This window comes from Carcharhinus amblyrhynchos, chromosome 1 (genome assembly GCF_965287045.1).
Source record: "Carcharhinus amblyrhynchos chromosome 1, sCarAmb.v2.hapA, whole genome shotgun sequence".
NCBI classification, from domain to species: Eukaryota; Metazoa; Chordata; class Chondrichthyes; order Carcharhiniformes; family Carcharhinidae; genus Carcharhinus; species Carcharhinus amblyrhynchos.
In genome coordinates, this window is record NC_137324.1 from 85,005,830 (window position 1) to 85,025,034 (window position 19,205).

The 19,205-nt window shown below is 41.6% G+C and overlaps 1 protein-coding gene across 1 annotated transcript in view; it reads right to left on the minus strand.

Moving 5' to 3' along the window:
- Positions 1 to 819: 819 nt before the first annotated feature.
- Positions 820 to 19,205, minus strand: part of grxcr1a (glutaredoxin and cysteine rich domain containing 1 a) — a 73,459-nt gene continuing 55,073 nt past the window's right edge. The window contains exon 4 of the mRNA XM_080207045.1: positions 820 to 1,017. Coding sequence (XP_080063171.1) covers positions 820 to 1,017 — 198 coding nt within the window. The remainder of the gene's footprint in view (positions 1,018 to 19,205) is intronic.

Consider the following 19,205-nt stretch of genomic DNA (forward strand, 5'->3'; position numbering starts at 1 on the left):
CCAGCAATGTCTGGGTTTTGGGGGGGAGGGGTGGGTGTCAAGGTCAGTGATTCGGAGGCCACTGGGAGTATGCTGGGAGATCAGCGTTTGTACACTGGCCCCCTCAGCAGTCTGATGTCGGCCTCTTGGGCAGGATTATCCCCTGTCCCCCACCGGCGTGAATTCCTTGATGGCCTCTGTGCTGCACAGAATGCCACAAATTCATTTTATTAAACTTGGCCAAAAACAGGCGGAAAAACCTTCCATTTTCCTGCCCATTGGGCACTTAGTCTTTTTTTTGGAAAATCACACCCGTTGTCTCTGAGGGTCATGAGTCTCCGCAACTCTCTTCCTCAAAAGGGAGTGGAAGCAAAGTTTTTGAATATTTTTAAGGCAGAGCAAAATAGATTATTGATTAACAAGGAGGTGAAAGGTTATCACTGTCGGCAGGAATTTGGGGTTGAGGTTGCAAGTAGATCAGTCATGATCTTCCTGAATGGCAGAGCCGGCTGAAAGGGCCATGTGGCCTATTCTTACTCCTAATTCATGCCTTTGTACAGTCAAACCTACAAATAGCAATGTTTGTTCTTAACATTCACATGTTTTGTGGAATTGGATGTAACAAGAGTAGCTGGAGTTTGATCCTATTTACCCTGGAATCAGTCAAAATGTAAATTGAGGAATGGGCAACTCATTTTGCCCTCTCAGCTAAAGCAGTATGGTAATTGAGGCTTTAATAACCAAGGTATTTAATGTGTGCACTAGAATTAAGAACAGAATAACACACTTTTTATGAATCCATTTATTGTTGAGCTATGAGAAATGATATTATGGTATTATTTATGTTGATGGTACAGGGTTCATTTTGCAGAGTTTGCAGTGCTGTAATCCATTTTCGTTGCAAGAAGTACATTTGAGGGACTTAAAAGAATCAGTGAAGCAGTTTCGAAATACTGACATCTTGCTCCCATGGCACACAGAGCATGGAACGAATGCAAATCCACCACAGGCTGAACACTCATGTGGGTGCTGGACTTTCTAAACAAAAAAAAGAAAAATACATTAGTCAATAATTCCCTTTCTTTTCAGACTTTTCTGAACAATAAAGGATAGTGGTATAACTGCACAGAGAAGAAAAAAATCATTGCTAGAGTACATATTCAACTCTGCACAATCTCAACAAAATTATTCCAAGTTATTTGAAACAGGATGGGTTCATTTACATGGTATGTAAATTTGACTATTATTTAGATACAGTCCCCCTTGTATTAGGATTGCTCAAAAAAATGATGAGTTATGGCTCTGTGTATTATCTTGGATGGTTATACACAGCATGGAGATAAAGTTTTAAAATTTATTTATTAGTATCACAAGTAGGCTGACATTAACACTGCAATGAAGCTACTGTGAAAATGCCTTAGTCAACACACTCTGGTGCCAGTTTGGATACACTGAAAGATAATTTAGCATAACCAATGCACCTAATCAGCACATCTTTCAGACTGTGGGAGGAAACCAGAACACCTGAAGGGAACACACGCAGACACAGGAGAACATGCAAACCCCACACAGACAATTACCCAAGGCTGGAATCAAACCCAAGTCCCTGGCACTGTGAGGCAGCAATGCTAACCACTGTGTCATCGTGCCACCTCTGTGCTAAATTAAGAACAAAGGTTCATATTACAGCCTTACACCAGCCTCTCTGAAATTTTATATAATTGTATGATAGATCTACAGGAACAACACTTTATTAGTCAGGGGAATTTTAACTTGCTTTGCACAAGTAGGCTTGGGAGTGGGTGGAGGATTTAAGCAATGAAATTCACAGCATGTTGTGAAGTCAATTCCAACCTACTGCTGTTGTATTAGACTGAATCTGAGCAACTGTGCAGCAAGGACAGATTGTTAAAATAATTTAAATATGTTAGTAATTCATTAAGTGTGCTTTTAACATAGGTTTGGGGATTTCAGTGTGGGTTTCCCAGGTTTTCTGAAATCTGCTGCTGAAAGCAATGCATGAACACAGTGGCACTTGTAGGGGCTGAAGAAATGTCAGGCAAAAATTCCCATCAATAACAAAACCTCCCAGCTGATTTCTTGCCTAGTTGTGTAAAAGGCTTTTGCTCACATTACATGCTCTGAGAGTTTAATTACACCATATGACAGGTTACTTTTATTAATTCGAAGGTTTGTGTGTCTGATCTCCATTGTGGCAGCTGTGATCTATCAGATCAGCATGAGTGCTGCTTATGCTGCATTAGCTTGAACCTTGGTTTATGACCAGCCACACAAACAGCAGCAGCAGCAGCCTTCCCTTCACTGCTTGCCATTCCATGGGAAAGAAGGAATTAATAGAGAGATGCAACTCGCAGGAGATCATACACATAACTCAGTGCATACAGTCAGAGGATCAGCTTCCTGGGCAGGTTTGAACACGAGTGTCTCAGAAATCTCATGTCGGATTGTGGCTGACATTTGCAGCTTGCTGGAAGAAGATACCAAGCAAACTAGATGACCACACTTAACAGGCAGTTATGTTCACTTTGCCATTAGTAATACTGTAATAAGAGTGAACAGATGCTGGTCATGGCTGGAGACTGCAAAGTGTCATCGACTGCACACATACACACAATCCAGGCACCCCTGCATCATTCAGTTGTGCTTGTGAACCACAAGGGCTTTCATTCCATCAGTGGTGTGCAGCCATAGAAAGGTGATCTTGCTGGAATGCACAAGAATCCCAGGAAGCTGCCCTGATGCTTTCATCCTGCACCACTCTGTAGATAGAGAGTTAATAGCAGGCGCACTGGATACTGGTGTAACTATGATGCAATGGCACATGACTAAGGGACTAAGAACTGGTTGGAAGTAGAAATTCAGCCTTGTGTAAAGTACTGAGATGTATCATGGAATCCGTAGAATCCCTACAGTGCAGAAGGGGCCATTCGGCCCATTGAGTCTGCACCGACCTCTATCCCATCCAGGCCCTATTCATGTAATCCCTCATATGTATATGGATTTGTAAATAAATAATGTATTTTTTACGTATAATGCTGTGTGATAGCATTCTTAAAGTAACAGGCAAACGTTAAAGAAACCCCAGCTAGATTCTGAACTCAAAGCAAAATGCCATCCAGCCTCCATGGCTGCCTTGAAGAAGTGTCACTGACTGACTGGCTAGAGACAAGGGAAACCCAATTAAAATTTTGCTGCTGACACCACAGAGAAAACCAACCAGTGAATCCCAGAAGTGTTACAAAGGAAGGCGTATGAAAACCAGATGTCCCATTGAACAAGCTTCGACAGATCTAGACACTCTCTTCAATACACAACAGCTATAATTAGCAAAATGATCCTGGTGCGCTTCACTCTGCACAACATTGCATAGCAGCAAGGTCTGAGTCTACAGAGGGAGCAAGGGACAAACACAGAACCTCTTCAGAGGAGGGTGATGAGGAATGTGACATAGCCAGCACATCAGCAGTGGCTCACATTGCTTCCTGGCATAAGGACAAAGGTCAGTTAGGGTCTATCAGTGAACCCATCTGGCAACAAAATACTAAATCAATTTCACTCTTCCCCACTTCCCCAACAGAAGGCTGTTCTGCAACTAACCAACATCCTCCACTGCTCAGTTAAGTCTTGCCTTACCAATTATGACAAGTGAAAACAACATTTTCCAAGCAAAATGTACAAGATGGAAAAATTGTGTAAATAAATAATATTTATGCGGTACATAAATTAAACAGAAACCTAACAATCTAACATTGTACATTCTCCCCTGGGTAGGATTTATTGCCCCCCCCCACCGAGAAAAGGCTGGGAGGGCTGTATATGGGGAGGGAAGATCTGAATTGAGAGCCTATTGCTTTATGACTCCTCCCTCCAGCTAACTTTGAGCTGAGGAAGGTCATAAGTGGCTTTCCTGCACTGAGGGCAAATTAAGGGCAACTTAAAGACCTCATACTGCCACTGCTTGAATTCTGCCTTCCATGCCACATGGGCAAGCTGCCAGATGAGCTTACCTGCGGCCAGGGAGGAACCTGTCCTGCTTGAGATCCTGTACCCATTGGGTGCCCCACTGGTGGAAGGGGTCAATCCCACAGGGAATCACACCCCTGCTCTTTAAACTGATATCCTTTCCGCACCATCCTCCAGCCTTGGTCAGCACGCCCATCTTACCTGTGTTCTGGGGCCTTGAGCAATATTCCTTCTCTCTGGCCTCCTGCAGTACTGGCAGTGGCCACTGCTTCAGGTGGCACCACTGGTTCTGGAGTGCTGGTGGCCTCTGATTGTCTTGCAGCTCTCGGAGGTGGGACATCCATCCCACTCGACAGAAAGCAGGTAATTGTCTGATTCAATCGGGGGCCCTGGAAGTAACAAAGCGCCTCAGACTCTTCAGCCAGAGCACAGGCCCATTGCCACAACCATTCAGGTCCCAAAGCACTTACCCTTACACAACTACAAATCTTTACTTTTCCTTTTCCCACACATCAATATAGAGAAATCCCTATTGAGTCAGTAGACAGGCTGCTCAGAATTGTGCTCTGATTGTTCAGATGTTCTTGGCGAACGTTCTCTGTACTTTGGAACTGCAAGGACAAAGATTGCTCTTATGGCAGGAGCAGATTAACCACCGAGACAAGCAGACAGAAAGAAGGAGAGTTGGGTGGAGAGGGGTTTGGGGGCGGTGAAAAGTGGAAATGTTTTAAACTGAACCTCCTCTTCTCCATCGCCATTTACCACCATCACTCTCATGGCCTGCATGCAATTCCTTACTCGCAATGAGCCAGAGAGCATTTTGATATGTAGGCACTGAACTGTTTAGGATTGAGTTTCATCAGCCTTATTTAAGTTGGAAATCATACTGTGCAACCCATTGATGAAAGTCAGCATGCACTCATTAGATTGCAATGTTTGATGCTCCATGCAGATAGCTATTCTTTCTTTTGATCAAGACATCATCCTGGCAGCCTGCAAGGCCATGCTGATCATGCCCGAGACAGATTCCAATCCATCTGCAGAATGCAGCTGGAAAGGCTGCTAGTACATCCCACACTCCTTCCAGATGTTTCAGAAATGTCCTGTTCGTTGAAGGCCCCTGAAGTTCAAAATTGAGATCCAGCAAAGCAGAGCTTGAAGTATCCTGTGCCTTTCATTTTGGGCTCTCCTTTTCTGTCTCTGATTCCACCCTCTGCTCTTACTAACTTGTGATGTGTGAATCACCAGGTGAAAACCCAGATATCTTTCTGACCAGTCCACCTGAAGTGTGCACGTATCTGGTTATTGAGTCATAGAGGTTTACAGCATGGAAACAGGCCCTTCAGCCCAACTTGTCCATGCCACCCTTTTTTATTTAACCACTAAGCTAGTCCCAATTGCACACGTTTAGCCCATATCCCTCTATATTCATCTTACCCATGTAACTTTTTAAATTTTTTTGGTCACGGTCTACATGAGCACGGTCTGTATGGGCCCTATGACAGCACATCTTCACAATATACGGCCTTCTCTGTGGAGTTTGTAGGACACTTGGTTAAAAAAAAATTAGAATTGCCAACGTTTTAAGTGAACATTACGTGCATCATCTCACTGGCTGCAGATATCACGTCAACATGAGTGAGCGTTTTATGCTCTGTGTGGCTGTATGCTATTTAATTTTGTCACCAGGTCACTGGGGTGCCCTCAGCTCATTATCCCTGACTGCCCGGCATGCCAAGATTCCACTAAATTCCAGCACCTACTCCTCTGCACTTGCTAGCTCAGAGATAGTTGGAGGGTCGCTTCTGATTCTCTGACTCTCCCTGATATCCTCTGCTGTCTTCTCCTGCAAGAAGCAAAAGAAGTAATCTATAAATAAAGCAATGGAACATGTTAAACAAATGGATGGACAAGATTTGTTGTGGATAAATATGAGGAAGGGGTATGAGGTTGCACTGCAGGGTGAATGTCAGTTGTGGGTGCACAGATAGGAATGTGTGGAAGTGTGCAGACAGACAAGAATGGGTACAATTAAGTTAGTGTGGTGAGGGATGTGTAGGAGTAGGCTTAAGTAGGCTGAGTGTGGAATTTGGCATGAAGCAAGTTGCAGGATGGAGTTAGCAGGTCACTGGACTTACCTTTCCTGCTCTAATTAGATTATCAAACCACATTTAATCCTGAATCCAGGAGCTTGGCAGCCTACTCCTGCTGCTCAACCCCTGACCAGCCTCCAGCCATGCCTTCTTGCATTTAGTGGCATGTTTCTCCCACCTGTTATTACCTACAGGCCCTGACATCCCCCAGCATCAAATGCAGGGAGGCATCACTGAAGTGAGGCACCAACTTCAGATGATGGGACTCCATTCTGACAGTTCTTTCTTCTGTTCTCCCACAATAAGAATCCATCAATTGTCATCCTTGTAGAGTCGCTTTGAGTTCATGCAAGTCGCCATCATGCATTCACACTAATTGACAGGGAAACCTGGAAGTCAGATACAAGTGTAATGACTGGGCTGAAAAAAAAACACCAGATTCTCAGTCTCAGAACTGCCATCAGAGTCTGGGAACCGTAAGAGTCTCGGTATGCCTGGCAGTCAGAGATAATGAGCTAAGGGCATGCCAGTGACCTGGTGACAGAATTAAATACCACATAGCCAGAGAGCATTAAACACTTACTTATGTTGATGTGATATGCTGCATTTATATTCAGCCCGCCCCAAACTCTTGGGGCATCAAGTTAAAACTTGCTGTCCTAATGTCGAGCTAGTTGCAACAAAAGGCAATTTGCATAACAATGTAAAAGAATATAGAAGGCAGGGTAATTTGCCTCATCAGTCCCAATTCTCCAGCAGTCACTTTCAATTTTCTCTATTAGGATTTCAATGACAACTTTAATATATGTTGCACCTTCAACACAGTAATGTGGCGCAAGATATTTTACAGGAGTTTAGTCAGACAAAAAATCTAATACTGAGACAAGAAAGGAGAGACTAGGAAAAGTGACCAAACCCATGTTCAAAAAGGAACTCCTTTAAAAATGTGTATCTTACAGGCGAAGCAAGAGGTGGAAAAATGGAGAGGTTTAGTGATGAAAAGAACTTTAAATATTCAGGTTTAAACAACTGCCAATGAAGGGGCAAAGGATGCACAAAAGACCAGAAGACAAACACAGAGGTCTCAGAGCGCAATAGGATGAAAGGAAGTTAAGGAGATAGAGAGGAACGAGTCCATCTTTAGCTAAGATACCAATTCTTCTGAGGAAAAGATAATTCAGTGGGCAAAATTCAAAGATAAAATTGTGTAATCTTCCCCTCAGATGAAAAAACTGTTAAAATATCAGTCTCATATTACATCAACTCTAATGATTTTCCATGTGTAAAATCTCCGACCTTCCAGTAACGCTAAAATCATTGTGTTCAATAAGGTAAGGGTACCTAAAATATTTGTGTCCCCAGTGCAGACATACAGTGAGAACCTGCTTTCCACAATGCTTTGTTTTTCTCAAATTGAAGATAGAACACTGGCAAAGAAAATAAAATCGATTCTTTCCCAGTTCCTAGCTTTTAAAGGAAAGAGCATTTTATTGAATTGGCTGATGCTCCTAAGTGTATTAAAGGTAAATAGTGTACAAGTTTGGACACCTCTCAACCCAGAACTAGGGCTGGATTTTATTTCTTGGAACTGCCAGTTAGCGGCTGCCTGGCAACAGATATTCTGTGCAGAATTTCTTATCCAATCACAGTGTGGCATTGTGCCTAATGATGTTATGGATAAAGCAATTCATCCTTAATTTGCTGCCAGTTTCACTTATCGTGGTTACTTCAGCATTGTATTACTCCCACAGGAAATCACAAGCTATTGTTCAATCTATTCTTTCAGACCAAATGTGTTTTAGCATTCATTTGAATATTCATGATATTATTTGTAGACTATATGATACAGAACCGTGATCTTGACTAGATGCCCTGGTCATGACTATGAATAAGCAGTAAGTACGCTCGAGATGTATGTCAATTTAAGGCACTCGTTGTCAAACATCTTCAGCAAACATTGGCACATTCACAAGGATCCTTGAAATTTTTGAACAAATCCCTGGGATCTCTGCAAATATTGACATGTGCCTATGAATTTTCTGTCTTTGCTTATGAAAGACAGTGTGAGCTTGACAAAGGAAAGCAATGTTATCAGGACAGATTTATTTATTCGTCTAGAGCAGGGGTGCCCATCCATTTCATATCAGGGGTCATATTTCAATTTTTTTTCATTCAAAGAGCCAATTAACAAATTTCAGAAAGATAAGGTTTGGAATGACATTGCTGAATCATGACTTTAACTGTAAAGTTACTGAAGAAAACATAATATTTGCATAGCACTTTGCATGACCACTGGATGCCTCAAAGTGCTTTACAGCCGGTGAAATACTTTTGAAATGTAATTACTGTTTTAAAGTAGAAAATGCAGCAACAAATTCACACAAGAAAACTCCTACAAATAATTAAATTCAGGCAGGTAAAGCTAATTTTGTAAATATCATAATCCTTTCTTATATTTACCCATTTTCAGTTTCTTGCTTAAGAACCAGCTCCACATAAAGTTTCAATAATCACTATCTATCCCTGATCACTTCTCTTTAATTCTATTTCATCTAAAATGATATCAGTCCTTCCCTTCCATCCTGTATCTTTTTACTCATTCTTATTCATTCCCTCACCCCTTGGGTCAATCCAACTGGTTTATTCCTTCGCTCAGCAGCTGCCTAGCTAAAGGCCCAATGCCAGGTAAATGTTGATGTCTTTAGTTTCACAGCCCTCCACCCAATTCTACAACAAAATGTTTCCCTGTGGTAACTAAATATCCAACCTTAAAACTGAGCATACATTTTATATATAATAAAAGTACTTTTAGAAAAGAAAGTGGTATAAATAAAGTTCTGATATTTCGCAGAAAAATAACTTGCCTTTGCCCAGATATGGTGAGACACCAGCATCAGTTAGGATGTTGGCATTATCGTAAAGCTTTACTAAACTAATGCCAGGAATGGATGGATTGTCCTACAAGAAAAACTTGGAGGGATTAGAGTTTGTATCCATTAGAGTTTAAAAGTGTAAGATGTGATCCTGAGGGGTAATGACAGGGTGGATGTGGAACTGATGCTTCCTCTTATTGGAGAATCTAGAATTAGGGATCACTATTTAAAAATAAGGGGTCGCTCATTTCAGACAGAGATGAGAAGAATTTTTTTTCTCATCAAAGGTGATGGGTCATAGAAGCTTTAGTTATTGATTCAGTTGTTGCTGTGGGTTTTGAGTTGACAACTAAATACCCCAATCTAGACTGTTTACGATATCACTCAGTATGAGTAATTTGGGTCAAGATATGGTAAATGCATCTTGCTTGGGAGGGAAAAGGTGGCTTTTATATCTGTTTCAGATAACGTGACATTGATTTATTGATATGATTCATCAACATCTCTATCAGCAAATAATGTGACTATCAATATAGTAGAGGGTGAAATAAATGGATATTGATAACTAACTATTTCACAATTTCTATATGCCTACATAACATATCTGACAACTACTTTACAGGGGATTGATCCTTTTATCTTAAGTGTGAGGTGAGGTGAGAGTGACCCTTGGCATCAAAGCAGCATTCGATTGACCGTAATATGCCAACATCTCCATGCACAGGTTCAAACAAGACTTCTTCACTGCACAGGACCTTCAACCGATGCTATACACTAGATACATCAATGACATTTTCTTCCTTTGGACTCATGGTGAACAATCACTGAAACAACTATATATGATGACATCAGCAAGCTCCACCCCACCAGACTCACCATGGACTATTCTCCAGGATCGGTTGCATTCTTGGACACACGCATTTCCATCAAGTACAGTCACCTCAGCACCTCACTGTACTGCAATGCCACAGACAACTCACAATGCTCCACTTCTCCAGCTTCCACCCTAAACACGTTAAAGAAGCCATCCCCTATGGACAAGCCCTCCTTATACTCAGGATCTGCTCAGATGAGGAGGATCATGACAGACACCTCCAGACGCTGAAAGATGCCCTCATAAGAACAGGATATGGCGCTCGACTCATCAATCGACAGTTCCGATGTGCCACAGTGAAAAACCGCACTGACCTCCTCAGAAGACAAACACAGGACACGGTGGACAGACTACACTTCATCGTCCAGTACTTCCCCGGAACGGAGAAGCTACGACACCTTCTCTGCAGTCTTCAATATATCATTGATGAAGACGAACATCTCGCCAGGGCCATCCCCACACCCCCACTTCTTGCCTTCAGACAACCGCATAACCTCAAACAGACCATTGTTCGCAGCAGACTACCCAGCCTTTAGGAGAACAGTGACCACGACACTACACAACACTGCCACAGCAACCTCTGCAAGACATACCAGATCATCGACATGAATGACATCATCACACGTGAGAATACCATCCACCAGGTACATGGCAAATACTCTTGCAACTCAGCCAATGTTGTCTACCTAATACGCTGCAGGAAAGGATGCCCCGAAGCATGATACATTGGGGAGACTATGCGGACACTACGACAACGGATGAATGAATATCGCTCGACAATCACCAGGCAAGACTGTTCCCTTCCTGTTGGTGAACACTTCAGCGGTCACAGGCAATCGGCCTCTGACCTTCGGGTAAGCATTCTCCAAGGCGGCCTTCATGACACATGACAGCACAGAGTCGCTGAGCAGAGACTGATAGCCAAGTTCTACACACATGAGGATGGTCTCAATAGGGATCTTGGGTTCATGTTGCACTATCTGTAATCCCTGTGATTTGCCTGGGTTTGCAAAATCTCACTTACTGTACTGTCTGGAGACAATACACATCTCTTTAACCTGTGCTTAATGCTCTTTCCACTCACATTGTCGGCCTTTTAAAGACTTGAATAGCAGGTTAGTTGTAAAGACTCGCATTCTAATCAGTAATCTGTAAACTGTCTGTGCTGTTATATGCTCTGTCTGAGGCCAGAACTCTCCATTCACCTGACGAAGGGACAAACCCCGAAAGCTTGTGCATTTACTATCAAATAAATTGGCTGGACTTAAACCTGGTGTTGTCAGACTTCTTACTGTGGCTACAAGAATAGGTCAGAGACTGATAATTATGAAGCAAGTAACTCACCTCCTCTCTCCCCAAAGCCTGTTCACCATCTACAGGGCACAAATTATGAGTATGATGGAATACTCTCCACTTGCCTGGATGAGTGCAGCTCCAACAACCCTCACGAAGTTTAATGCCATTCAGACTAAAGCAGCCTATGTGATTGGCAGCCCATCCACCACCTGGGTCATGGGTCAAAGTCCCAGAACTCCTTTCCGAAAGGCACTGTGGATGTACCATATGCACTGCAGCAGTTCAAGAAGGAAGCTCATTACCAGCTTCTCTAGGGTAATTGGGAAAGGATAAAATATTCTGGCTTAGCCAGCAAGCCCATAGCCCATGAAACAATATTTTTTTTAAATGTGATAACTTCTCACCTAAATCATCAAACACCTGAATATCATCTGAATGCATTAAGTGTTCCTGCACTATTACTGCCAACACTCATATCTGGATTATAATATCTTACCAATTAGAATTAAACAATATTAAGGAGCAATATATTAAATTAAAAGCCAAAGCTAAGAAAAAACAATTTAATGCTCTCATATAAAAATAGGCACTTTTTTTGTAGAGAGAAAATTTTGCGAAAGTTTTAGGGAGTTTTTCCCTGTTTGGTAAAGTTTAAGGTTACTGTAATTTCTGTGTTCTGTATTGACAGTTCAATATTGCAAGTAAATGAAACCAGCAGCAAAAGAATACAAAACCATCTTACGCTGCCAACATCATAGGTGACAAGAGCCTCATTAGATTTAGCACTTGTTCTCCAGGAATTTTCAGTTTACATCATTTTTAATAAGAACCCAAAGTAAGCAGTAAAAACTCAGAAACGAAAGGAAAGGTGTAACCATCAGACGTACAGACCCACAAGCCTGATCCACTATTGAATAAAATCATGGCTGATCCTGGACCTCAACTTTACTTTCCCACACGATTCCCATATCCTTCAATTCCCTTAAAGTCTGAAAGTCTATACATTCAGTGACTGAGCATCCACAACCATCAGGGACAGAAACATATAAGTGCAAAAATGTTTCCTCATCTGTTTGAAGTGGTTGCCTCCTTATGCTGAGATTATAGCCCCTAGTTGTACACTCTCCAAAAAATTACAGTGTATCAATGTTAGATGCTTTAAAGTAAATCATGATGTGCATTAGTTGTAGCTGCAAAATACCCTAAATCCAATTATCTTTCTTGCCTTCCACTCCATAACAGACCTTTCCTTTGACCTTTTCTTACCGGCCCTATTTCCTTGCCTTTATTTACTTACAACTTGTTACATCTCTGAACTTTCCCAGCTCTGATGAAAGGCTGCCAACCTGAAATTGTAACTCACTCACCATATCCCTTCCCTCCCAGAACCATTATAGGTTCTCTTGTACTCAACGGTTAAACTACCATCATTTCCACTAGCTTCGGTGTAATGCCAGCATCAAACACATCTTCCACTGCCTTTCCCTTTCAGCTAATCAGAGGGACCATTTTCTCACAACTCCCAGATCTATTCCTCAGCCATCCTAATACCTGCTCTTTTTCGAACAACACCTATCTGTGCATGTGTGGAAGATGTAACACCTGTCCTTTCACTTTCTTCCTTCTCACTGTCCAGGGTCTCAAACACTCTTTCCAAGAAAAACAGAGATTTAGTTGTATTTCATCCAATTTAGTATACTACGTTTGCTTTTCACAATGTAGCCTCCTGTAGATTGGAGAAGCCAAATTCAGACAGGGTGACTACTCCACACAAGGCTATGGACCAAGTGCTGGAAATTGGGATTAAAATAGTTGGGTGGTTTGACTTTGACCAGTACAGACTCAATGGGTCAAATGGTCTTTTTCTGTGCTGGAGACCTCTATGATCATCACTCAGTCTGCAAGCATAGCTCCAAGCTTCCTGTCACTGGTCATTTCAATTCTCCACCTTGCTCCTACTCTGTCCTTTCTGTTTACTGGCTGCTACAGCGTTCCAATGATGCTCAGCCCAAGATTGAGAAACAGCTTCTGATATTTTGGCTTGGCACTCTGCAGAGTTGCAAGATTTTGATAAATCTATTAATTTTTAGGGAATGTAACATGTATGGATTTTATTCCTTCTTTAAAGGGTTTGGATTTCTGTTATTGAGACAATGGACATTCATGGTAATTGGGTTGCTTTGTAACTGTTGTTTGTGAGAAACAGGCATTTAATTGTTCAATGACTTAAGTTGCCTAAGTGTCCATATTCAGTCGCTCTATTTGAAGAAGTGGCTAATAGTTTGTTCTTAGAATGTAAGTTTAAACAAAGCAAACACTGCTTTAAGTGATCTGTACCAGAAAGAAACCTTTATTTCTGATACTATTATGTGTTTTCAACACTTGTTCTTAATGATTTTAGTAATTGTGGGAACGATTTCAATATGCTGAGAAGAAAATTAGACTTTATAACTATTGTGTATCTAAAGGAAATGTATTATTTGTTTGCAATGGAGTGTAAACTCTGAGGGGCCCAAGTAAGAAAGGGATAAACACTTGTCTATGAAACACATAATTATATCTGGTGACAAGGATAAAATTTTCATGACACTGCATCTGGTCTGCCACCTATGAATATTCTGTTTTAATCAAAGTCTGAAAAAAAGGGTGAGATTCTCCAGCCTCCCAGCTGCCGATTTCCCACTGGCGGGAGGAGGTGTGTTGTTTGCTAGTGGTGAGATTCTCTGGTCTCGTCACTATCAATGGGAATTCCATTGATGTTGCCTCATGATGACGGGAAACCTGCAGGCGGGAGTGCACTGCCAGCGGGACTGGAGAATCCCGACAGTGTGAGAGAATTCCAGCCCAAGTCTCTCATTGGATGAACAGACCCTTTGAGATGTTGAGATGTTTCCAGACTCTAAGGGAGAGACGCAGAGGAAACCTACATTTGCTGGTGGAGTTAAAGGTTTAAAAAATATGGAAAATGAACTCAGGATAAAATAATCATATGAAGCAAGAGTTGTGGCTTTAAGTTTTAAATTAAGAACTTAAGTTTAAAAGAAACAGAGTTGTACTATTCTTTTTAATAAGAAAACACAGTGCTTTAAATGTTTAAAAATAGCCAAAGTAAACTGCAGCAAGGTCTCCAGAAACACAAGAAAATCAAGAGGCTGAAACCTACAAGCTCCCAATGTTAAAGGAGAGCCTGCTGGAGTTCTGTGGCAGCAATCGCTGCACTGAAGAGCTTCAATCAAAATAAGAGAAATCCTCAATTTTTAAAAAAATGTCGACAATCTTTTAAAAAAAATCCCTAAACAGATCACACTGGATTTTTCAGTGAAACTGACAAAAAAACCCAGCACATCAAAAAAAACAGAACTCTCCAAACGACCAGAAAAACACTCCAGAGATCACAAAAGGAGTTTTCCACAGGTAAAAGTGAAGTTTAAAAATTCAAAAAACAGCAGCCCAGGTTCAAAAAGCTTCAAAAACATTGGAAAAATAGAGAGAGAAAGCTGACAGCTTCTTACAGCTTAGTGAAAAAAAGTGTCTTAAAGCAGCAATGCGTTTAAAGTAGCAATGAATTTGAAGTGGCAACCACAAAAACAAACAAACAGCTATGGACATGAAAGTTGGAGAAGGTCCCTTAGCAATGAAAGCCTCAAGGAAGAGGCAACGTAAGACCTCAGAGGAGGCAATGAAGACCATTAGGAAGATACAATGGAAGACAATAAGGACCTCAGAGAGAAGATAATTGTAGACCCTAGAAAATGGGCAATGAAAGACCCCAGAGCGAGAACAATGAAAGACCACAAAGGAGGTAATAAAGACCTCAAGGAAAAGGCAATGGAAGTCTTCAGAGGAGGCAACAAAGGCCTCAAGGAAGAGGCAACACAAGATCTCGGAGGAGGCAACAAAAACCTCAGAGAGAAAATGATAGTAGACCCCAGAAAGTGGGCAATGAAAGACTCAAAATGAGGGTACTGAAAGAATTGCAGAATGGAAACAGGTGAACACTTTGTCAGAGACAGACCCAACAAAACAGTGAAGTCAAAAAGAGTTTGGTAGACATTATGACAAGTAGAAATGCAAGTTCCATTTGTGAAATGTACATGTCCAGTAAGAATATGATGGATTTGCTTGGAAGAAACACAGAAATTAAAGACTTCAAAAAAAGTAGGAACTATTGAACACAAAGAGTAATCAGCAAAAAGAATTTAAGTTCTTGAGACGACATTAAAATAACAAGAGGAAATGACTGACAGCAAATTTGGAGAATAAAGAAGTTGCAAAAAAATATAAGATGAAGTTAAGAAGAAGGAGAACTTAAGGAAACAATGGCGAATAAGCTGAATTCCATGAAACAGCAACCAGAAAATAAGAACAAATCCAGTGAAGAACTGAATCAGGAGAATGTGTGCTTGTAGAAGGGAAGCTAGGCAATGAGACATTAACTGAAGAAGTAAAAACATTGAAATTTACAGCAGAACCAGCAATTCAGACAGAGAAAGGAACTGAGATTACATGCCAGAACAAGATTGTTGAAATAGTCATGCAAATGGAAAAAGTACAAGAATCAATAGAATAAAATGGTCAATCAAAAGGTGCTGAATTGAAATGCTGGAAAAAGAAGAAACTTTAATGCATGACCTAAGGACCATCCCTCACATATGACAGAACGAGATTGTGAAGGCACTGTCAAGACATAAGACATTGTTGTATTCTGATAATATATGACTGCATGCGTTATAAAAAAAAAATTAAGTACATAAAATGACACGGTGTCATAATTTGAACTTTTGGTAGCGGATCAAATTAAACCTTTGGAATTATTGTCCCTAAGACCGGATCTCTATTGTAGTAAGTAGTCACAGAGGGATGTATTGTTCATGAACATGTGGATCACTTGAGGAATAGAGAAATGCTCCCGCAGTCAGTGTTGCCATCAAGAAATGTTTTTGAATCCATAAGCACTGAAGTACCTGATCGGCCTGTTGTAGACGTAACTGATGTCTCCATGGAAGCAAATAGTAATAAACTACCTGCACCAGAAAAGGTATCTGTCGTTACAGTTCCTGTTAATGTTGATTCCATGGAGACATCTCTGACTACAGAATGACCCAGCTCTACAAGAAACAGAGAATCCCTAAAGACTCAATTCATAATTGTCCAACTCATGTACATAATGTTTATTTAAAATATAGGACTGAGTAACTTAGTTATTGACTAAATGACTATTGTATAAATGAGTTAAAGGAGAAGGGATGTGATGATTTACAGAGCTTGTCCGTTTAAGGGCAGCCACAGTAGAGTAAGGTTCAAATGACTTGGGGGACCAATTGGGATTCAGAGTGGATAATCGCTCCAAGGGATGGAGTCCTCTGTTAGGCTGGAGACAGATAGGTGACTAAGAGCACCCCAATGGTTGCAGTATTTCACTTTTGTGTGAGGGGAAAAGGATTATTGTTTACCAGCTCCCTAGAGGATGAGTTCACAGATTTTTTTTGCTCAAGGGAAATCAGGTAAAGACTAATGGGCCATCCTGCAGAGTAAAGAAAGACTTCAGGTGCAGCAGGTGGTCAGGAAGGCGAATGGGATGCTGGCCTTCATAGCGAGGGGGATTGAATATAAAAGTAGGGAGGTCTTGCTGCAGCTGTATAGGGCATTGGTGAGGCCGCAGCTGGAGTACTGTGTGCAGTTTTGGGCGCCGCACCTGCGCAAGGATATTTTGGCCCTGGAGGGAGTGCAGAGGAGGTTTACTAGGCTGATACCGGAGTTGAGGGGATTGAGCTATGAGGAGAGGCTGAATAAACTAGGCTTGTACTCGTTAGAGTTTAGAAGAATGAGGGGAGATCTCATTGAGACGTATAAGATGATGAATGGGATGGATAGGATAGAGGTGGAGAGACTCTTCCCGCTCAAAAAAGACAGTAGGACTAGGGGGCACAGCCTCAAGATAAAGGGGAGGCGGTTTAGAACGGAGTTGAGGAGGAACTTCGTCACTCAAAGGGTGGTGAATCTCTGGAATTCTCTGCCCGTTGAAGTGGTGGAGGCTGCCTCGCTAAATATTTTTAAGAAGCAGGTTGATGGGTTCTTGATAAGAGAGGGGATTAAGGGTTATGGGGAGAGGGCGGGAAAGTGGAACTGAGCCACAACAGATCAGCCATGATCTTATTGAATGGCGGGGCAGGCTCGAAGGGCTAGATGGCCTACTCCTGCTCCTATTTCTTATGTTCTTATGTTCTTATGTTCTTAATATCACACCTTTCATAATCATAGGTTGTCCCTAAGCACTTTCCAACTACAGAAGCACTTTGAAGATGCTGTCACAGTTGCAATGTAGTGAATACAGCAGCCATTTGTGCACAGCACAAACAGCACTGTGAAAATGACCATACAATCTATTCTTTGTGATGTTAACTGTTAGATAGGTATTATCCAGAACACTGGGGATAACTCCCCTCTGCACTTCTTCAGAATAACACGATAGAATCTTTCACATTCACCAAGCCAGGGCCTCTGTTTAACCTCTTATTCCTAATCCTCAGTGACTCTCCCCCAATTCCAAAGTCTCTATTCCTGATCCCAGTGAGTCTTGCCTTGATCCCAGCAGCGAGGTGGGTGGGAGCAAGGCAGTCTGTAGAGGCAGTGAGGGAGTGTAGCAATGAGGGAATGAGGCAGTGCACAGTAAGACAGTGAGCATTGAGGGAGTATGGGACTGTGGCAGCAAGGGAGTATGGCAGCGAGGGAATACAGCAGTGCACAGTGAGGCAGTGAGCAATGAGGGAGTGTGGCAGTGAAGGGGTGTAGCAGTGAGGAAACGAGGCAGTAAGCAATGAGGGAATGAGGCAGTAAGCAATGAGGGAGTGTGGCAGTGAGGGAGTGTGGCAGTGAGCTGCTTAGGATTGGAGCTGTTGCAAAGTAGTAACCAGAGCAGCGCTGTAGTTGCCAATGAGGTCAGAAGCGAAGAATAGCAAACATTGTGGTTTAAAAGGATTAAAATTCTCTCCATTACATTGGCGATATTTTTACAACCAAAGTTTGAATGGATCAATGTTAATCCTGGTATGACTGTGATGTAAAAAATGATCAGAGTCAAATGGAGTTCAATGAACAGCAATGCTATTCCACAAGTTATACATTCCCAGCTACAATTCAACGTGCTTTCATCAGATAGATTGGAAGCTTTCCCTGTCGTGTTAGATTGTGTTTTCACATTCTTATTTATCAACACCTTCCCTCTCACTGTACAAAATCAAACACACAGAGAACAAATGTGGTCGATCACAGCCCAGAGAAGGCCTTGCAGGACATCATTATTACACCTTCTGACTGTTATAGATTGAAGCTTTTTTATTAACTTTGTGTGATGCAGTTTGATGTTTGCTCCCCACCATTACATACAGGAGGTCTGGTGTATGCCATATTATCTTAAACTCATGTAAGCATAGTTGACAGTCAGACTTCCTGACTCTGATCTAGCTGTTGAATGTGCCTTCTGCTTCATAGCATAATCTAAATATAGCTATGCCGTGATCAGTAAACAGACTACTTTAATTTCATTTAGAATTTGTGTCTTCTTTCCAATCCTGGCTCTCGGACTACCTTCTTTTACAGGTTTTTAAAATCAAGTTGCATCAAGCATTTGATTAAATACTGATCACCTGACAAACGCAGTATCTTTGGATGTAAAATTCTTCTAATTGAGGCATGTTTCAGTTCAGTATTTTAGAGTTATCAGTTTGCATATTCAATTTCATACTATGATAGAAGCAGTTTAATAATAGAGTAACAGAACACTCTATACCATCCTGTCAGATCAAAACAACAGTTTACTCAAAGTGCCTTATCATAAAGAAAGTTTATAAAGTTTATTTATTAGTTACAAATAAGGCTTACATTAACACTGCAATGAAGTTACAGTGAAATTCCCCTAGTTGCCACACTCTGGTGCCTGTTCAGGTCAATGCACCTAACCAGCACTTCTTTCAGAATGGGGGAGGAAACCAGAGGATCCGGAGGAAACCCATGCAGACATAGGGAAAATGTGCAAACTCCACACAGACTGTGACCCAAGCCAGGAATCAAACCCAGATCCCTGGGTCAGTGTGAACAACTGTGCCA